General features: G+C 42.0%; 1 protein-coding gene and 1 long non-coding RNA gene across 2 annotated transcripts in view; both read right to left on the minus strand.

Annotated features, from left to right (window-relative positions):
- Window positions 1-1,202, minus strand: part of UBB (ubiquitin B) — a 2,684-nt gene extending 1,482 nt beyond the window's left edge. Inside the window, exons 1-2 of the mRNA XM_008570801.1 lie at window positions 1,107-1,202; window positions 19-432 (exon numbers count right to left, since the gene is read on the minus strand). Of these exons, the coding sequence (XP_008569023.1) occupies window positions 19-426 (408 nt within the window). The 5' untranslated portion in view covers window positions 427-432; window positions 1,107-1,202. The remainder of the gene's footprint in view (window positions 1-18; window positions 433-1,106) is intronic.
- Window positions 1,203-22,141: 20,939 nt separating this feature from the next.
- The window catches only part of LOC103588963, a 2,044-nt gene continuing 1,475 nt past the window's right edge, over window positions 22,142-22,710 (minus strand). Inside the window, exon 2 of the long non-coding RNA XR_550352.1 lies at window positions 22,142-22,367. This is a non-coding gene — a long non-coding RNA (uncharacterized LOC103588963). The remainder of the gene's footprint in view (window positions 22,368-22,710) is intronic.

Below are 22,710 nucleotides of genomic sequence, written 5' to 3' on the forward strand. Positions count from 1 at the left end.
GGTGGACTCTTTCTGGATGTTGTAGTCAGAAAGAGTGCGGCCATCTTCCAGCTGCTTGCCTGCAAAGATGAGCCTCTGCTGGTCAGGGGGGATGCCTTCTTTATCCTGGATCTTGGCCTTCACATTCTCGATGGTGTCACTGGGCTCCACTTCCAGGGTGATGGTCTTGCCGGTCAGGGTCTTCACGAAGATCTGCATCCCACCTCTGAGACGGAGCACCAGGTGCAAGGTGGACTCTTTCTGGATGTTGTAATCAGAAAGAGTGCGGCCATCTTCCAGCTGCTTGCCTGCAAAGATGAGCCTCTGCTGGTCAGGGGGGATGCCTTCTTTATCCTGGATCTTGGCCTTCACATTCTCGATGGTGTCACTGGGCTCCACTTCCAGGGTGATGGTCTTGCCGGTCAGAGTCTTCACGAAAATTTGCATTTTGACCTATTTTAAAGAGTAAAACAATGTATCTCAAAATCTTCCCATTTCTTACTTTCACATTTAATAAGTTCGTCAAAACCAACAGTTAACTATTCTTCCAAACACCTTAAAACACGCTAACATCTCCGACAAGCCCCCCCCTTTCTATTCGACTTTAGTCACTGAACACAAAGTTCGTTAATAAAGATTTCGACTTAAACCCCTAGAGAATCTAAAGTGCTTTCTAAACTAGCATCTAAAGCTTTGTTCCCTGCCTCGGATATTTGAGTTTATCCCAAAACCTACGCACAGTGATAGGTAAAATGAAAACCAAACCAAGCCCACAAAACCCGGAAAGTAAAAATGCCCGTTGCAACAGAGGCGGGACACATTTCCCACAGCGAGATTCGAAGTGAAACGTTTCCAGAAGTCACACAAGACTACCTCTCGGCCGCCCTCGCCCTCTGAAGAAAACGCGATTCCACCGTTTAAGTGGCCGTTAATCTGTTTCGGCGCGCGCCCGCCACCCCCGCGCCCCTCACGTAAACAAGACCCGCTCTTCCGGAAGGCCCGGCGCCGCGTCACCTCGCCGTCCCCTCCCCCAACCCTTCCCCCGAGGTCCACCCAGACCCACGAAACTGCCAGCCTGCTCTCACTTATACCCTGTGCTCCAGTCCTCCCAGGCTGCGGGCCACTACCTGTCAGCGGGCGCCAAGGTCCTGCGAGTCACCAGTCACGTCGAGATCCCCCGAGAGAACAACAGCGACCCCAACCACAGCAGCCAGGCACCACTGAATGCGCCGCTCCGGCGGGGCTGATATTTATGCAACGTCTGTTGCGTCACACATCACAACCTACGTAGCCGCCGTCTCCGTCCGCCGCTGAAAGTAGTTTGCCAGGCCTCCCCTCCCGCGACGCCGTTAGGCTTTTCGACTGAGTTCCAAATTCCTCACAGCCGAACAAAAGGCTCCTAACGAATTAGCTCCCTTACCCTCCAGGCGCTCCTTCTCCTCCTTTACGAAAATGTGGGAAAATTATCAGGCGGATGAATTTGAGTTAAAGGGCCCTAACTCGAAAGCTCTGGAAACTTCCCTGCGGCGCCGGCGCTGATTGGTGGGGCGTGCGAAGGCGAGGCTGGCGCTGATTGGTGGGGGACGCGGCGGCTCGGTTGTTGCTGGGCTGCCTGGGTGGGGTGGTTTAGTGCTTACGTTGCTAAGTAACGAAGTGCGCGTGCGCCGTAGAGGAGCGCCGTCTGGGAAGAGGGGCATTTCCGGTCGTAGTTGGGGGCAGGGAGGTCTTTCGCCCCCGCCTCCAAAGCCCGCGTTCCCGCGTTCTGTGAAGCATAGTCCCCCCCTCCCCCTTCCTCTTCCCCTCACGCCGGCCGGTCTCCAGTTTTGCTCTTGGTGACTGCGGGCCGTGCAGCAAACGTTTATCACGCTGCTGCAGTCGGAATGCGCTGTGTTGCTTTGTCTTAGTTGTCCTCACGGCTCTACGGGGGGACCCTCTGCGGGGACCGGGCCCAGAGCGGCAGGTCCCGCCTCAGGTTGAAGGACGCCTGGCCCCGCTCTACGGCAAGCCTGCACACTGCACACCCCTCTCTCCTCGTCCGCTGGGAAGAAAGAGAAATTCGGATCAGGGGGGCTGAAAACCCGCTCTAGGAGGCTGGGGATTCGTCCACACGGAAGCACCTGTACTTCTGTCCTTGACGCGCTTGTGCAGGCGGCGCGCACAGGTGACCCGAGGAGCGTGAGTGGGGCTGGGAGAGTGAACAACCACGAAATGGCTGTTTTCATGTGGTACCGACCTTCCTAAAGGAGGAAGTTGTCTAGAAATGTGCGTATTCATATAAATTAGGTGAACATCACTTAGAAGAGGCCCTAGTCATTACATTTCACCATATCTGAGCATAACATTAGGAAACTCAGTAGAGAGGTGTGTGATGAATTAACATTTAGACAGCTTCAAGTTAATTTGACTAAAACTAAGATCTACTGGCTACTGACTTGAGTAAGCAGTAGATAGGAGATAATTTTGGGAGTGAATTCAAACATCAGTTTATAAAGTGTTTATCTTACAAAGTAAGAATTTTTATTTTTGTTTGTCCATCCGTGAGGCTGAGTTCATCAGCAGCTTCTCCTGAGTCACACGTGTTGATCAGTAGATTGAGCTAGAAGGCAAACCTCGTGACTGGGTTGGTGACTTCACTGGGGGTTCTAGCAGTTGCCAGCACTAAGTTAGTCATATAGCTTCCTGGTTTAATGTTTTCCCAAAGTAGGTCATTTGGTAACCTCCACGCAGCAAAATGTTTTTAGAAGGAAGGTGTATGCTACCCCAGTACAATGAACAAGATGAATTTTTCATGGTCTGTTTATAAATGAAACTTTTAGTAGTAACACATAATTTGTCATAATAAATTACAAAAGATAATTTGTAAACAAAGAATAGAACGGTGAGATTCCTAAAATCGGGTACTTCATACAGTGCTCAATAAGTATTTGTTCAATGAATAAAGTGCAATTTTCTCTTTTGTCCAACTGGAGGAAAAAAATAAACTTCATGACGGCCGTAGGTACTAAAAAACAAAGCAAAAAGACAGTACAGTATTTAATCTCCATAGGTTTTTGCCTAGCCAGTTTCTTTGAAAGAGGTATTGATTCTGAAAGTCTAAGTGATTTTACTTGGCTAGATGTCTTTTAATAAAAATCTGTGAGAAAACTATTTTTCCGATTAAAAGTTTACAATGGTTTTCTTGACATTATCGGGTGACAGGTAAATATCGAGTTGCCATTTCTTTTACTTTATATTTCACATTTGACTATTTCAACACAACTATGGCACTGACTCCTAAGTTATTACAAGCAAGTTAGAAACTTTGATATTGAATACCCAAACGAACATAGAGCAAAATTCTGTACTGTCTTCATACTGGACCTCAAAATTACAGAAATCTGTCCATTAAAAAGAAGCTGCTTGGCAGATTTCCTTACTGGCCAGAAGCCAAAAAATAAAAGATAAATGCTCAGGCTGGATGGTTTACCCAGCTGGTTAGAGCATGGTGCTGATAACACCAAGGTCCATGGTTTGGTCCCTGTATGGCCAGCCACCAGAAAAAAAAAAGTGGTGAGGTAAAAATAACTGTTTTATAAAATGTTTTTATTATGAAATACTACATACGTATATGAAAGTTGGAGATAATATAACAAACGCCATATAACCACCAATTTGCTTAAGCTTTTAAAAATTTTTTTATCTTATTTTGTCGGGCTGGCCAGTTAGCTCAGTTGCTTAGAATGTGGTGTTGGTAACACCAAAGCCAAGGGTTCAGATCCCCATACTGGCCAGCTGCCACTAAAAAAAAATTTTTTTTTTTTTTAAAAGATGACCGGTAAGGGGATCTTAACCCTTGACTTGGTGTTGTCATCACCATGCTCACCCATTGGGCTAACCAGCCATCCCTATATGGGATCCGAACCCGTGGCCTTGGTGTTATCAGCACCACACTTCTCCGGAGTGAGCCACGGGCCGGCCCTAAAAAAATATATATATATATTTTTTGTATTTTTTGGGCCCGGTAAGGGGATCACAACCCTTGGTGTGGTGTCGCCCACACCGCGCTCAGCCAGTGAGCGCACCAGCCATCCCTATATAGGATCTGAACCCGTGGCGGAAGCGTCGCTGCACTCCCAGCGCCGCACTCTCCCAAGTTTGCCACGGGGCCAGCCCTAAAAAAATATTTTAAAAAAATTTTTTTGGTATTTAAAAAAATTTTTTTGGGCCGGCCCGTGGCTCACTCGGGAGAGTGCGGTGCTGATAACACCAAGGCTGTGGGTTCGGATCCTATATAGGGATGGCTGGTTCGCTCACTGGGTGAGCGTGGTGCTGACAACACCAAGTCAAGGGTTAAGATCCCCTTACTGATCATCTTTTAAAAAAAATAAAATAAAATAAAATAAAATAATTTTTTAAATTTTTGATCATAGGGCCGGCCCAGTGGTGGCGCTCCCACCGAGGGTTCGGATCCCACATACAGACCGGTTCCCGCTCACTGGCTGAGCGAGGTGTGGGAGCAGCACCGAGGGTTGCGATCCCGTTGCCGGTCCCGGTCCGGTACGGGCGCGACACTGAGGGTTGCGATCCGTTGCCGGACACGAAAAAAGACAAAAAAAGGAAAAAAAAAAAAAATTTTTGATCGTAAAAAACACATAACATAAAATTTACCATCCTAACCAATTTTTTTTTTTTTTTTTTAAAGATGACTGGTAAGAGGATCTTAACCCTTGACTTGGTGTTGTCAGCACCACACTCAGGCAGTGAGCGAACCGGCCATCCCTATATGGGATCCGAACCTGGGGCCTTGGTGTTATCAGCACCACACTCTCCCGAGTGAGCCATGGGCCGGCCCATCCTAACCATTTTTAAGTGTGCAATTAATAGTGTTAACTATATACACATTGTTGTGCAACAGATCCGTAGAACTTTTCATGTTGTAAAACTGAAACTTTATACACATGGAACAACTCCCCTTTTCCCCCTCCCCCCAGCCCTTGGCAACCATCGTTCTACTTTATGTCTACATGAGTTTGACTATTTTATTTATTTATTTTGGTTTTGGTTTTTTTTGTAGCTGGCTGGTAAGGGGATCCAAGCCCTTGACGTTGGTGTGATCAGCACCAGGCTCTAACCGAGTAAGCTAACTGGCCAGCCTGAGTTTGACTAATTTAGATACCTCATTTAAGTAGAATCATACAATATTTGTCTACTTTTTGTGACTGGCCTATTTCACTTAGCAAAATGAAGTTCATCCATCTTGTAGCATGTGACAGAATTTCTTTCTTTTTTAAGGCTAGTATTCCATTGTATGTATTTACCACATTTTCTTATCCATTCATCTGTTGATGGACACTTGGATTGTTTCCACCTGTTGGCTGTTGTGAATAATGCTGCTGTGAACATGGGTGTAGAAATATCTGTTCAAGTCTCTGCTTTCAAATCTTTTTGGATCTATACCCCAAAGAGGAATTGCTGGACCATACTGTAACTCAACTTTTAGTTTTTTGAGTAACCACCATACAGTTTTCCATAGCAGCTGTACCATTTTACATTCCCACCAACAGTCAAAGCATTGTTATATGTATGTCCTTGTATATATATGTGTGTGTGAGAACGTCTCTAGTAAATATACCTAGGAATAGAATTATGGGATGTATCTTCAATTTTACTAAAGTTTGCCAGATAGTTCTCCAAAGTTATTGTACTAAACATTCTTACCAGCCATGTAGGAGAGTTCCCACAGTTCTGTATCCTCAGTAGCACTTAGTATTGTCAGACTTTTAAATTTTTGCCAATCTGATGGGAAGGTTTATCTTTTAGAAAATAAGATTTACAGGGGCTGGCCCATGGCTCACTTGGGAGAGTGTGGTGCTTATAACACCAAGGCCACGGGTTCGGATTCTATATAGGGATGGCTGGTTGGCTCACTGGCTGAGCGTGGTGTTGACAACACCAAGCCAAGGGTTGATTTCCCCTTACCGGTCATCTTTAAAAAAAAAAAAGAAAATAAGATTTACAAAATCCCCTTCAGTTTACTTTATGACTATGAGCCTGTTTGTTTTCAGATAGGATTTGACTTTAAGGAGGGAGACACTACTGGGGCAGGTCTGACAGTTTGGTAGGTCTGGCCATCAGTGGTGTATTGTATGAGGCTTTAAGGAGCCTCTTGGGAAGAATAAAAGTCAGTGAAATATGACTTGTAACTTAATGGCAGGGTGTGAGAGTAGGAATGGATGTTGGTTTAGTTCCTACCAACAAATTGCCTATTAAAACCTTGGTAATGGGCTGGCAGGTTAGCTCAGTTGGTTAAGAGTGCAGCCTTGTAACACCAAGGTCACAAGTTCAGATCCCTGTACAAGCTAGCTGCCAAAAAAAAAGAAATCTGGTAACTTGTTTTAATTTAAAAATTTGTCAATTACATCACATTTATCAATAAACCTAAAGCAGAATTGCAGGGAAAAGAGCATGAGATTTGGAATAAGACACAACAGTATCAGATTCCCAGGTTGGTTTTATACCAGCCCTATGACTGTGTGTATTTTACTTAATAATTTTAACTTTTTGTTACTGTTAAGCAAAAAAATGTGGAATATGGGGCCGGCCCGGTGGCGCACTGCTGTAGTGCGCCGCTTGGGAAGCGCAGCGGCGCTCCCACCGAGGGTTCGGATCCCACATACAGGCCGGTTCCCGCTCACTGGCTGAGCGAGGCGCGGGAGCGACACCGAGGGTTGCGGTTCCGTTGCCAGTCCCGGTCCGGTGCGGGGGCGACACTGAGGGTTGCGATCCGTTGCCGGACACGGAAAAAGACAAAAAAAAAAAAATGTGGAATATGGATCACCCTGCCCTGTCAAATTAAGGTAAGTCTTACATGTATATAAATCACTTGGCATTTAGTAAGGCTGGGCCTGTGAACCAAACTGACTCCATTTTCCCTGCAGAGGACAATCTGTTACTTTCCCACTCCACAGTCATGAGACCCCTCAGGGCAAATGATTACCCCATGGGCTGCCCTGACAAAACAGACTGAGATAAGAGAGGAAACAGATATTTACTGAGTTGCAAAACCCCTCCCCAGGGCTTGTTCACTATAATTGTAAAAGTCACAGACTAACCTTAAGACCCCTTTAGGAATTCCCACCTGTGCACAAAGCATCAAGGTGACTGCTACAATGACCCTCCTGGGGTGACAATAATGGACACCACTGCCTACTGAGCATGCACCCATGATGCAACCAGGAAGAACAGAATGGACAACCTCCAGTGATGCTGGCCTGCCACCCCTTAAACTCCTTTCCCTATAAAAGACCGTGAACAGCTCTCCTCGGGGGGGCTAGCCTTACTGTCGCTACCCCCCTTATGCATAAGTTTATCTCCTCTTTTAATAAAGCGTTGCTTGCTTTACTGTTGGGTACATTGTTCATTTCTATGACTTTGGAATCCGAGAGCCTAATTTAATCACTGGCAAAAATTGGAACGCTTTGGGCACCGGAGAGGACTCTAGCCTCAAGAGGCAAGTGGCCACTGGGACTATTTTGCTCCCATGTCTCTGCTGCTTGTAGATCTCTCCTGGAGTCTCTGGCCTAAATTCTGACAAGGCAGTGCTTTATTCTCTTTACCTTTCTCTGATTTTCTGAGACCTCTTCTGTTTGGTTGGGTTGTATCCACTTCTGTATAGGTGCACCCTGGAGGGCTCCCAGCTACGCTTTGTTTCTGATTTTCCGAGCCCTCTTCTGTTTGGTTGGATCGTATCCACGTCTGTATAGGTGCACCCTGGAGGGCTCCTGGCTATGCTTTGTTTTTCTGATTTAAATCTAGTCAATACTTTTCTTCTTTATGCTGAAAACAGTGGGGAGAACTGCTTTTATCAATTACTATTAATGGAATAGGTTGGCAGCACCAATTGGGACTAGGACAAACTGGACCCCACCGCTCCTCTTTTCTCTTTGTTTGTTTGCTTGGTTAGACATTTAGTTGGGTACCGGTAATCTGAATAAACTTTCCAATCCTTGCATCAACTTTTGGACTTTCAGGTCATTTGTTTGAGGCGACAAGGCAAGTTGAACCTGGCCTGTCAGTAACAGGTTCTGAGCAAATGTTATTTCCATCCCTTTTTCTTTGTCTTTTTGCTTAGTTTCCGTTGTTCTTTTTGGAGCTGGCCTTTGGAAGCCTGGTACTTTTTTTTTTTTTTTTTTTTTAAAGATGACCGGTAAGGGGATCTTAACCCTTGACTTGGTGTTGTCAGCACCACGCTCAGCCAGTGAGCGAACCGGCCATCCCTATGTGGGATCCTAACCCGGGGCCTTGGTGTTATCAGCACCGCACTCTCCCGAGTGAGCCACGGGCCGGCCCATGGAAGCCTGGTACTTTTTAAATTTTTTTTTTCTGTACCTTTCCAGGGAATTCTCGAGCCTAGTCAACTAGCCAAGAAACAGAGCCTTGCGTACCAGTTTCCCAAGCTGTTAGAAAGTTATGTTAGGCATCCAGAACTGACTAGGCAGTAGTAGCTATTTGCTTTGATAAATAAAAAGATTTTGCATCATTTCCTTACACTTCAAGGAGTTATTCTTCATTTCTTTTTCTAATTACCATCTAGTACTTTCCAATTTGCCTTTTAAGATCATGGACTTGGGCCGAGCCCATGGCGCACTCGGGAGAGTACGGTGCTGGGAGCGCAGTAGCGCTCCCGCCGCGGGTTCGGATCCTATATAGGGATGACCGGTGCGCTCACAGCGCTCACTGGCTGAGCGTGGTGCGGCTGGTCTCAAAAAGGACAAAAAAAAAAAAAAAAAGATCATGGACTTATTCTGGGATTTGTTTATTTATTTAAGTGGCTGGCTGGCATGGGGTCTGAACCCTTGACCTTGGTGTTATCAACACCACACTCTAATTGACTGAGCTAACTGGCCAGACCCTGTTTTGAGATTTAAATTACATTTTAAAGTTCTCTATATTGTGTCTGATATTTGCTGTCAAGTGAAAGAAAGAATAGCTAAACAAAAGATGTAGGTGGTTTTATAAGTTGATGTCTCAATTTGTTGGCTACGTCACATTTAAACATAGATTAGACTTATTATGGGTGCTGTACTGAAAGCAGCCTTTTGCCTCTATTTTGCTATCAGAGGAACTGGTTAGTACATCTTCTAATATGTAATACATGTCTCATATGAAGAGGAATTTACTTACCTCACATTTGAAATTCAGTGAATATATATATTATCAGTCTTTATATTAGTCAGTTCTCATTGTTGTGTATTTACAACAATAGATTTATGATCCATTATCATAAATCTCCCCAATCAACTATTTCCAGGCACTGTATGCCCTTGAAGTTTGAATTCTGAGCCAAGAGAAAGATACTAGGTCATTCATTCATTCTGCAAATATTTGTTGAGCAACATCTGGGTGTGGGAGGCATTGGGACTGCGGACTGGGACAGGATGTGGGTCCACCCAAGATAGCCATGTCATAGCGCCAATAAGGGGGTACTTGTGAAGACTATCTACCTTAAAGAGTTGTTGGAGGATTCCATGAGTTAATTCATGTCAGGAATTTAGAAGAAAGCGTGGCAGGTAATGAGTGCTTGACAAATGTTAGCTGCTATTATCAATCTTTTTTTTTTTCGGTGGCTAGCCAGTGCAGGGATCTGAGCCCTTGGCTTTGGTATTATAACATCACGCTCTAACCAACTGAGCCAATCAACCAGCCCTATTATCAATTTTGAAAGGCAAAAGGGCTTAATAGTTAAAATACAAACTAGACTGTCTGGGTTCAAACTCTGGCTCTGTCATTTACTCATTGTATTACCATGGGTGAATTACTTAAGCTCTCTCGGCCTCAGTTTCTTCATCTATATGGTACAGATAGTAATATTACCTAGTTCATAGAGTTTTTGAGGTTTAAACGAACCTGCTTCATAGGGTTTATTTAATACAGGTAAAGTGCTTAGAACAATGCCTGGACATAGAAAGCACTCTTTTTTTTTTTTTAAGGTGACCAGTAAGGGGATCTTAACCCTTGACTTGGTGTTGTCAGCACCACGCTCTCCCAAGTGAGCAAACTGGCCATCCCTATATGGGATCCAAACCTGTGGCCTTGGTGTTATCAGCACCACACTCTCCCTAGTGAACCACGGGCTGGCCCTAGAAAGCACTCTTTAAATGTTAGCTATATAGAAAAGAAGTACATGTAGACTTCTGTGGAGACGCAGAGGAGGAAGGAGCAGTATGGCTGCCTGGAGGAGGCAGGAGGGAACCACAAGTTTTCAAAGAAGGTATTATTTTAGAAACCCAATCACAAGGATGAGTAGGAGGGAACAGGTGAAAAATGGTGTTGAGGGAACAGGCATGTGGTGTTGAGGGAATAGTGGATAGCTATTTATGGCTGGAAGTTTGGGTGGCTGCATGTGAGCCGGTGGTTTTGGGAAATAAGGCTGGGGAAGTAGGCAGGGCTCAACTTCCTAGCAACCTCACTACCTCCAGCCATATTGGCCATCTGTAGTTCTTAGGAAACACCAAGCTTTTCCCATTTCCAGACTTTTGAACTTGATGTTTTCTTTGCCTAGAGCTCTTCTCATGGCTGTTTCTGTTTCACATTTTAGGCAGTGTAAATGTCACCTTCTCAGAAAGGACTTCTCTGACATCCACCCGTGCTCCTATGACTCAGTTGCAACACCCTGGTTATTTCTTTTATACCAGTTTCGTGTTTTTCCAATCCATAATTTTATTGCTTATTTGGTTACCTCTTTATTTGCTTCCCCACCCGCCACTGGAATGAAACTCCATGAGGCCATGTCTATCTAGTTTATCACCATATCTCCACATTTAGCCAGCTAGCATAGTGCCTGACTCATAATCAGCACGTAGGACTTCAGACTTCTTCCTGTAGGTGTTTTGTATGGGAATGACATTATCTGATTTCTATTTTGGAATGATATCTTGGTGAAGTCATAGCAGGTAAACAGGGTGAGATGAAGGCACTTTAGAGATTGTGGCACTTATCTAAGCAAGATAAGATGAGCATCTGTAAGTAGACTGAGTAAAAAAAAAATCAGTATCCCTAAAGAAATCAGGAGGAAGGTCTGATAAAATCAAATAAAAACACAGCATTGTTTACTTGTACTTGGTCCTTGTTCTAGAAGAGATCCAAGATGACTGACTTAAATGTATAGAACAAAATAAAATAAAAGAAAGATATGGAAACATGTATGAAGGGAGAGGAAAAGAAAAAATGAATTAGGAGTGAGATTAATTTACAGAATACCAGCTCTGAAGTCTGTCCTTTTGCTAGAGGTGGGCCACAGAAAACAAAATCTTTAGTGGGTTTTTGTTTGTTTTTGTTTTTTTTCCCCCAGCCAGTGCAAAAGAAAGGCAAACTTATATAATTAATAGGGCCATGTGATGAAAACAAACTGCAGTATGTCCAGGGAAACACTTCTCAGCAATACAAAGAGATGAACTATTGACACACGTAACCACATGGATGACTCTCAAAATAATTATGGTGAGCAAAAGAAACTGGGCAAAAAAAAAAAAAGTACAGGGCTGGCTGGTTAGCTCAGTTGGTTAGAACACGGTGTTGGTAACACCAAAGTCAAGGACCTGACCCCAGCTGTTCTATAAGGATCCAACCCAGTCTGTCCAGTATCTCAGATGGTGTGGCTTAGAACAAGGGTTAAAAAATCTGACAAATAGATGGGCCACATGCCTTTGGTTAATCTGCCATCAATACTGAGTCTCAAAAGCAGTTTTTGTTAAAGATGGAACAGCAAAGAGTTGTCTCCAGAATCAAATCCAAACGCTTTGGTGTTAAGCTTGTTCTCAGTTGAACCCCACGCAGATGTCTAACCTAAGCAATTATCTGTCTCCTCGGCACACAGTGGAGTTGAGCAACTCCGTGTCTGTCCTGAGGTAGTTCATCAGCCAGTTAAACAGAAAATATGTAAATAAATAGCTCCAATAATACCACGTGAGAAACACTGTAATAGAGGAGTTTATAAGAAACGGTGGTGACATAAAGCATGTGCTCAGCCCTAGCTGGTAGGGATGGCGGAGGGTTCCCAGAGCGGAATTCACCAGGTTGCCAAGGTTTCTTGGAGTATTGATATGAGCATGTGTAGGTTTTTTCCTTTTAAGTAACTGGTGTAGGAAACAAAGATTTTGTGTTTTATCAAGATAATTTCTAGTGCTTGATGTTTTATTTTATTAGGTCTTTTATTACCAAAGAAAACTGAGTCTTCTCGATATTAAAAGAACTAAGTTTTTAATTATCACAACTATATAGCCTTCTGTATTTGCCTTTAAAATCTTTTATGGTCACTTTGATTAAATAGATAACCAAGATTATATTCAACCAAGTGTTCTAAACTTTTTGACATTTTTGACAAACTTCCCAAAGTCGAATTCTAAATTAAGTTTTTTTGACCTTGAATTAACTTTGGGATTTTCCAGTTGGGCCTCTGGAACACCTCAAAGGATGTGTCTCACACCTTGTAAAAGAGGCATATTAAACTAAGTAGGTTTATTTGATATGTTGAATTATATGAGAAGCATTGTCAAATAGTAAGTGACGCTCAGCCTCCTTTAAACTATGTTTATAGGTATGTTATTGATGTTAGTGTCCCAAAAATTACATGAGATTCCTAGAAATCTAATATGTCATCAGTCATAATTTTGGTTACTTTGTTTAAATGTTCACTATCAAAGAAATAACCAGATTTCTTTGTCAGTTTCTGGTTGTAGTGGACTCTCATCAGATTTTTAACCATGACCATTCTAAGTCTTTGTCATCCTCAATTTTGTTTTGATTTTAATCATGAGGCAACAACCAGCAGAATGCTCCATGAGCTCAAGGGATGGCAGAGGACTGACTGGTGGATATAGCACAGAGGCAGAGAGAACCAGGGGAGATCAGGTGGGAGTGGGGAAAAGTACAGATCATGTATGGATGGGTTTATAGGTGGTGGTAGAGTTTGGATTTCGTTCTGATGGTCATGGAAAGCCACTTTGTCTTGTTTACCATTGTAGCCTCAGGGCCATGAATAGTACCTAGCATATAGATATCAATCTATAGGTTTAATGCATCTTTAATCAAAATCGCAACAGGATGTTATGCATAACTTGAGAGGCGAATCTGAAATCATATGAAAGTGCAAAGGGCCAAGACAGTCACCGTACTCCTGAAGAACCAAGATCTCAAGCCTTTATTACTTTATAAAGTTATAGTAGTTAAGACAGTGTGGTTGGCTCAGAATTAATGGAACAGAATAGAGAACTCAAAGAAAAAGCTATGCCTATATAAAAACCTAATATACAAAGAATGGGGATAGGAAGGACTGTGGTGATGGGACAACTGGAACAAATCAAAAACAGATCACTACTCTGTACCACGCTCAAAACTAAATTCTGGGTGGCTCAGGCCTTAAATGTGAAAGGCAAAACTTTACATACTTTTTAGAAGGAAATTGGGCAAATACCTTTATGACCAAAGAAAAGATACTTGGTAAATCCTAGATAAATTCAACTACATTAAAATTAGGGACTTCTGTTTATCAGCATACTCAATAAAGACAGTGAAAAGACCGCCCATAAACTTGGAGGAGATACTTGCAACATATATAATTCACAAGGATTAGTATCTAGAATGGGGCTGTTCAATAGAGCATGAAGTGATGGTAGTGTTCTATGTTATCATGATCCAATAGCCACTAGCCTCCTGTAGCCATTGAGCACTTGAAATATGGCTAGTGAGACTGAGGAACTGAATTTTAAATTACATTTGATTTTAATTAATTTAAATTTAAATAGTCACATATGGCTACTGGCTACCATATCGGACAGCACAAATATAGAATATATATAAAGAACACAATAGAGGAAATAAAGATGGAAGAAACGTAAAAAGTTGGTCCACCAGATTAGTAATTAGGAATATACAAATTAAAAACATGACAAGATGCCATTTCACAACCTCCAGATGGACCAAAATTAAAAATTCAAACAATATCCAGTGTTGGGTGGGACATGGAGCATCAAGAACTCTCTCCCACTGCTGGCAAGTGTATAAATTGGTACAACCACTTTAGAAAACAGAATTAAATTGAACACATGCATATTCTAGATCCAGCAATTCCACCTCAGTTACTATAAAAGAAAAATTGGGGGCTGGCCGGTTAGCTCAGTTGGTTAGAGCTCAGTGTTGTAACACCAAGGTCAAGAGTTCAGGTCCTGTACTGGCAGCTGCCAATAAATAAATAAACAAAAAAAGGAAAATTGTCCTAAACCTGAGTTGGGACAGAGCCTTTTGGGCAATGTAATTCACAACCTCCTCTGGGAAGACAGTAACATTCCTAATAAAATATTTAAGCAATTTTGTGTTAGATTGTAATCAAATTGAGACCTCTTCTGAGAAACTGTATACCCACCCACTAAGATGACTGTCAGCTATCAGTCAAGAGTCTAAAGATCTTTTTTTTTTTTTTAAAAGATGACCAGTAAGGGGATCTTAACCCTTGACTTGGTGTTGTCAGCACCACACTCAGCCAGTGAGCAACTGGCCATCCCTATATGGGATCCGAACCTGTGGCCTTGGTGTTATCAGCACCGCACTCTCCCGAGTGAGCCACAGGCCAGCCCTAAAGATCTTTAATTAAGACATTTCTTTTGTATACAGTATTAACAGTGATTATCTAGTCATTTTTCTCCCTTTAAGTATTTCTACAAAGAGATATTTTTGTCTTGGTCTGTCAGAAGCCTTTGTTCTTACAGAGACTATAATAAAATTTTGGCACATGCTCATAATTGTCTGAAAAGATTTTTAAACACTTCATATCCTAGAGAATCTCTTGCACATGTACACCAGGAGATATGAACAAGAATGCTTATATCAGCTTTGTTCAAAATAGCAAAAGCTGTAAACATACATTCTATCAATAGTGAAATGGATAATTGAAGAATGTTCATATAATGGAATATTATGCAACATAATACATGTCAACTCTAGCTTATACATCAACACTGATGAATCACAAGAGTCTCAGAAGCTTGCATGCAGTATTAGTTAACTTACATAGAATTCAAAACCAGACAAGACTATAATGTTATTTAGTATACATATGTGTATGATAAAGATTAGCACAAAAGTCAGGATGATGGTTGCCTCTTGGGGGACAGGGGAGGGGATGCCAAGGAACATCAGAGAAATTGATAAAGCTCCATTCGTTAATGTGGTTGGACATTCTTTTTTTTTTTTTTTTTTGTCTTTTTTCGTGACTGGTAACGGGATCGCAACCCTCGGTGTCGCGCCCGTACCGCGACCAGCAACGGGATCGCAACCCTTGGTGTTGCGCCCGCACCGCGCTCAACCAGTGAGCGGACCGGTCTCTATATGGGATCCGAACCCTCGGTGGGAGCGCCACCGCGCTCCCAAGCACCGCACTCTACCGAGTGCGCCATCGGGCCAGCCCTGGACATTCTTTTTATTATTATTTGAACTTCCTATAAATTACATTATTTAATATAACAATAAGGAGTTAAAAAAATCACTTGCTGATATGAGGGACTATGCTGGGTGGAGGGTAGTGGGGAGGACTCTGGTGAGTGCAGTGGATGTGGGAAGAAGTTCAGGGCATCTGAGATCATTGTCCATCCCTTTGTCATGCGCTCTACCACTTGCTAGCTGTGTGAACATGAGTAAGGGACTTAAATTCACCCTAAATTTTCTCATCAGGAAAATACGGACAATAATAAGGCCCACCTTTTTGTGACGATGGTTAGACAGGCTGCACGGTGCCAGGTACTTAGCAAGCACTCAGGACCACCACATAGGATTGTGTGGGAAAGAGGAATGTCTTTTTCTAACTCAGAAGCATTGACAAAGATTCTTTGCTTGGCCAAACTTTAATCTGGCTTCTGAACATTCTCCTAGAACTATCTGTGCACTTCATTATAAAATCCAGTTTTAGTAAAAGAACCTTCCTGAGTTAGTTCAGCCAGAACCCCCCATCCTGGATATATGATCACCCTCAATATCCGATCAGGTTCCTCATTCTCTACTCCACCTCCCACCCCCCAACACGTGATGTCTGGTCACCCTGGCCTGTCTTCAGCAAGAATCCTGTTACTCTTGATGTTTCCTCTTAGTAATTTTCCATCTACTGACCCCTACCCTGCTCCTTGGCTTTAAATTCTCACTTGCCCATACTATATTTGGAGTTGACCCCGATCTCTCTACCCCATTGCAAAATCCCATTGCATCGGCCCCTATACGTATGGTGATGGTCCTGAATAAAGTCGTCTTTACGTGCTTTAACAAGTATCATTGAATAATTTTTTCAACAGCATCAGTCAGCTTGCCAAGTCCTGTGCCTGCTAGGTTGCGTCTGCCCAGAAAAGACTTCTTTTTCTAATTGGCAAAAAGGTTAGTTGTGCCCCTGCATGTGCTCAGAAAATAGCATTTACCATAGCATCTTGATAGGAAGGGTATAAGTATTGAGACAAATAATATCAGGAAAAGAAACAAGGCCTGTCACGTAAGCTGAGAAATTTGGGTGTTCCTGCATGGCTGAGAAGAAAAGTCTGCCAGTCCATCCTAACCTGTGTCAAATTCTTTTTCTCCCTACAGATAGCTGGAGTAGCCAGCAGGTAGCTTGCAGGCCTCTCAAGCCTGAGGGTACAAAATGGCTTGGCTGCATTAACTTCCTGTCGCTGCTCATGCCATGTCTGTGTGACGTGGGCCTCCTGCCTCCTTGTGGCCGTTGTGGATTCTGCACACCACCAGGAGCTGAAGAACAAAATTCTTTCTGGGGGGAGTCTTACCAGTTATCTCAAGCACAGACAGATCATGTCTGAAAAGCACATTTGCATACGAGGGTACCGTTATCTATTATCTTATGCTTCTGTAATTCTAGCAATCCTGTCCCCCAAAATGGGACCTTATGGACCAGTGCTTTAGAGAAAAGCAAATTGAACACACTATACTATTTTCAGATTCCCTTTCTGAAATCTTCTACAGATTTGCCAAGATTTTTGTTTTTTCCCTTTAGAGTTGAGTATTACATCTGTTCTTCTGTGACACATCACATACTGGATCTATTTCTCCATGTCCTGAGTCACCAGAGACCTCATCGTTTTGATTTTTAGAGGCCTAAGCCAGAACCAAAAATGCCCACTTAAAAAAATTGTATAGGGTGCTGGCCCGGTGGCGCACTGGAGAGTATGTCACACATGCACCCTAGATGAGGAAAATACTCAAAGCTCTCTAAACAATTGATAATTATATCAGAAAAGAGATCTCAGTATTGGGTAGATGCTGAGCACAGTACTTAACTTGTGAACAATTAGTTGTAGTAAATATAGTTATATCTAAATGGATAGTTTATTCATTCAGCAAACATTTTGAGTGCCAGCCTCAGTCCTTAGCATTGCAGACACAACAGAACAAAACTGCAGGTTTCAATCACTGTACTGACCACACACACACGAATAAACACCATTTCTCGGAGCTGACATTATGGTTATGATACCACTGAGATAAGATATATAGTTTAAATGTTCAGGAAAGAGTCTGCAAATAGAAGGTATACTTAAGAGGAGCTGGCATGGGGTCAATAGGAAAGTTAGGAAATAAAATCTCAATTTCTAAAATTGTCATCTAGCTGAAGGGGTAGGGGAGTAAGCAGGTGAAATGTTTTGGGAAACGTTTATTGAATAATTTTGCAATATTACTAGAAAAATACAGATTTCATCATAAATGCTAGATATGGCAAGGGAAACACCAGCCTTATAGAGACAAACAACAAAACTTCTAAATCAGCAGGAGCAGAGCTGCTGGTTAGCTCAATTGGTTAGAGCACAGCCTTATAACACCAAGGTCACAGATTCAGATCCCTATACTGGCCAGTCCTCCCAAGACAGATAAACAAAAAAAAAAAACCCCAAGTCAACAGGAGGGTAAAAAAAACCCCACACTTTTCCAAGCCAATATAAAGAAAAAGTATCAACAAGGCAAGATATAAAATAATCATAAATTAATGGATACAAGTTCATTGTGTTTTATCCAGTTTAATAATAATTGCAAAAGAGCTCAACTCTATTTTTAAAAAAAGGTAAGCAGATTGGGTTTTTAAAAATCCATCTATTAATTATTTACATTTAAAAGGGTTAAAGAAGAATTGAAAATAAAGGGATGTGTAGAGGTAGCTATGGATCTTACAAAGAAAAACAAAAAACGCAGGCATGGGATACTGTGATCAGATAAAGTTGAAATCAAGGCCAGATACATTAAAAAGTGTGAAAAGACGGGCCGGCTCAGTGGCACACTTGGTAGAGTGCGGCACTTGGGAGTGTGGCGGCGCTCCCGCCGAGGGTTGGGATCCCATATGGAGACCGGTCCGCTCACTGGCTGAGCGCGGTGAGGGCGTGACACCGAGGGTTGCGATCCCGTTGCTGGTCACGAAAAAAGACAAAAAGGAAAAAAAAAAGTGCAAAAAGACTATTTAATAAAAAGACATAACATTATTACACATGTGTATATAATGTAAAATACATTTTCCATTCTTGTAATTAAAATTCATAATTATTCATAGTCTGTGAAGACAACATAGGAATCATAGATATTTATGCACTAAACATGGCCAAACACAAATAATATTCATTTTCAGACTTTAACAAGTTAGGCAAAATAACAGCAAATCATAGAAGAATTTAATAATATAGTTTATAAGCTTCCTTTAATACAAAGAGAACTTTCTAGTCTACAGAGAATATATACCCTTTATGTCTGCAGAAATCAATTATGTAACTGGCCATAAAGAAAATGATAACACTAAAAAAATTTTTAAATCCACAAGCTTTGGGGCCGGCCCAGTGGCGCACTGTAGTAGTGCGCCGCTTGGGAGCGTGGTGGCGCTCTCGCCGAGGGTTCGGATCCCACATACAGACCGGTTCCCGCTCACTGGCTGAGTGAGGTGCGGGTGCGACACGGAGGGTTGCGATTCCGTTGCCGGTCCTGGTCTGGTACGGGCGCGACACAGAGGGTTGCAATCCATTGCCGGACACGAAAAAAGACAAAAGGGAAAAAAAAAAAAAAATCCACAAGCTTTAACTATAGCACAATGAAATTAGAAATCAACCACACACAATTTTTTTTAATTTGCTTAGAAATTAAGAAACAATCTAACACTCAGATCAAAAAGGAAATCAAAATTACTAAGACCAATGAGTGAATTTAGCAAGGCCTGTAGATACAAGGTCAATATACAAAAAAAACCATCAAGTTCTTTTTTTTAACCAATTGATTTCTATATACGAGCAACAAACAATTGAAAAATGAAATTTAAAAATACCGTTTATAGTAGTAAAATATCAAATATTTAGGAATAAATTTAACAAAAGATGTATTACATTTAGTACAAAACATTACTGACAGACATTAAATGATCCATAAAGGGAGAGATTTAATATATCTATAGATTGGAAAACTCAATATTGTTATGTCAATCTTCTCCATGTTGCTCTGCAGATTCAATGCAACTTCAGCCTAAAATCCCAACAGGCTTTTATTTTTAGGAGTGTACAAAAGTATCATAGCAGCCTTATTAAAATAGCCAAACTCTGGAAACACTCTAAATATCCTTCACCCATATGAGGGTGCTTCAAAAAGTTCATGGAAAGATTTGTATTATCTTTCAATTCTATTTTTCCATGAACTTTTTCAAGTACCCTTGTAGAAAGAGTAAATAAAAATGTGTTATATTCATATAATGGAATACTGCATAGCACCGAAAATGAACAAACCATGGATACATGCTGCAACAACATGGATGAATCTCACAGACATACTGAGTAAACAGTCATACACAAGAGTACATACTGTATGATGCATTTGTATGAAGTTCAAAATCAGCCAAAACTATTTCATGGTGATGACATAAGACTAGTGGTTATCCTTGGGGAGGACTGACTGGGAAGGAGGACAAAGGACCCTTCCGAGATGCTGGAAATGTTCTATATCTTGATCCGGGTGGTAGTTACAGAGGTGTGCATATATGCAAAAACACCTCAGTGTATGTACTGCTTAGCTCAATTTAAAAGTGAAAAACATGAATTAGGCTTTATTTTAAAGGTATTATACCATTAAATTGGCTTGAAGTGGAAAGAATGATTGAATAAAGTTATTGCAAACCCAAAACTCAAGATTTAAAAAGCATGTGCCTGACTTTATGAATGAAGTTGAGTGAAGCTGACTTGATTCAATCAAGGAGTTGGGAAATCAAGGAGTAACTAGAATAAGATGAAAAATACTACTTGGTTTAAGTCTCAGGAGAGTAGTAGTGAAAGAATGAAAATTAAAGGAATGACTATTAAATTGGAGGGAGTAAGGGATTTTCTTAGGAGTATGGTTGAAAGTATAGCATATCATTGTAGGCTTTGTAAAAATTAACAGCTGATTCTATACTTTACCTGGAAATGCACATGACTTAGAAGGGCCAAGACGGGCCGGCCCGTGGCTCACTCAGGAGAGTGCGGAGCTGATAACACCAAGGCCACGGGTTCGGATCCCATATAGGGATGGCCGGTTGGCTCACTAACTGAGCGTGGTGTTGACAACACTAAGCCAAGGGTTGAGGTCCCCTTACCGGTCATCTTTTAAAAAAAAAAAAAAAGGAAGGGCCAAGACAATCTTGAAGAAGAACAAAGCTGGAGAATTTTATCTGACTTCAGAAATAAGGAATTAAACTAAGTAGTTAACGCTGACTGGTATTGGTGTAAGGATAGGTAAACAGATCAATGGAACTGAATAGAGGGTTGAGACACAGACTCACATGTAACGGATCACTTGATTTTTGTCAAAGGTGACAATGTGGTTCAGTGGGGAAAAGGAGTATCTTTTCAATAAATGGAGATGGAGCAGCTGGTTATTTATATGGGGAAAAAATGAACCTGGCCTCTACCTTATACCATATGCAAAAAATATTTTGAGGGCCAGCCCATGGCTCACTTGGGAGAGTGTGGTGCTGATAACACCAAGGCCACGGGTTTGGATCCCTATATAGGGATGGCTGGTTAGCTCACTGGCTGAGTGTGGTGCTGACAACACCAAGCCAAGGGTTAAGATCCCCTTACCCGTCATCTTTTAAAAAATATATATATATATTTTGAGATGGATAATAGTCATAAGTATGAAAGCTAAAACTAAAATTTCTGCTCACTGGCTGAGCGCGGTGCGGGTGCAACACCGAGCGTTGCGATCCCGTTGCCGGTCCCCGGTACGGGCGTGACACCGAGGGTTGTGATCCCGTTACCGGTCAGTAAAAAAGACAAAAAGGAAAAAAAAATTTCTGGAAGGAAACTATAGAAGAAAATCTTCATCCCATTCCAGCAGGTATAGCTACCAAAAAAACAAAAGCGAAAACAAAAATTTTATGACCTCTGGGGTAGGCAAAGATTTTTTTCAACATGATATAAAAAACACTAAGCATAAAATAAATCACAAATTAAACTTCATCAAAATAAAAATTTCCTGGGCCAAGCCCGTGGCGCACTCGGGAGAGTGTGGTGCTGCTGACACCAAGGCCACGGGTTCGGATCCTATATAGGGATGGCTGGTGTGCTCACTGGCTGAGCGCGGTGTGGCCGATCTCACAAAAAGACAAAAATAAATAAAATAAAATAAAAATAAAAATTTCCACTCATCAAAAGACAGTAATTAAAAAGGAAAGCCACCACTGGGAGAATATGTTCTCACTACATATATATGCCAAAGAACTCATTTCTAGATAAAAGGAACTCCCATACTTTAAATAACCCAATTTATAAAATGCAGTAACTCTCAGAGGAGTGCTTGTGAACAGGCACCTCACAAAAGAAGATATCCAAATGGTCAGTATGCACATGAAAAGGTGCTCAACATCACTACACGACAAAGAAATGCAAAATAATACCACAAAGAGATATCAGTGCACACCCACCAGAAAGGCTAAATTTAAAAAGACTGACAATACCTAGTGTAGTAAGGGTGTGGAGAAACTGTAACTCTCATATGTTGCTGGTGGAGTACAAAATGTTATGGCCACGTTGGAAAACTGTTTAGTAGTTCTTATAAAAGCACAGTGCTAACCTATTACCCAGAAAATCCACTCCTATGTACACAGAACAGAAATTAGTCCACAAAAACTTGCACACAAATGTTAATGTAAATAGCGCTTTATTCAAAATTGCCACAAATTGGAAACAACTGAAATATCCATCAACAGGAGAATAAACTTTGATATATTCATAAATCAAATATTACACAGCAAGAAAAAATGGATGCACGTAACGTGGGTGATTCTCAAAAACATGTCCAGTGATAGATGTGGACATAACAGAGTACTTGCTGTTTTTACATGACATTCAAGAACAGGCAAAACTAACCTAGGGTGGGGGCCGGCCCGCTTGGGAAGTGCGGCGGCGCTCCCGCCCGAGGGTTCGGATCCCACATACAGACCGGTTCCCACTCACTGGCTGAGCGAGGCACAGGAGCAGCACCGAGGGTTGCGATCCCGTTGCCGGTCCCTGGTCCGGTGCAGGGGCAACACTGAGGGTTGCGATCCGTTGCCGGACACAGAAAAAGAAAGACAAAAAAAAAAAAACTGAATTTGCGTGTGATGCCGTTGTGTGGCACGCCTTTCCCTGCCACGTGTGCAGGCTTGTGTTCAGAACCAGCACTCTCCTTGTAACTCCTTATTGACTTCTGCTTTGGCTGTCCCTGCCTTTT

The sequence above is a fragment of the Galeopterus variegatus genome, unplaced genomic scaffold (assembly GCF_000696425.1).
Source record: "Galeopterus variegatus unplaced genomic scaffold, G_variegatus-3.0.2 Scaffold632, whole genome shotgun sequence".
NCBI lineage: Eukaryota > Metazoa > Chordata > Mammalia > Dermoptera > Cynocephalidae > Galeopterus > Galeopterus variegatus.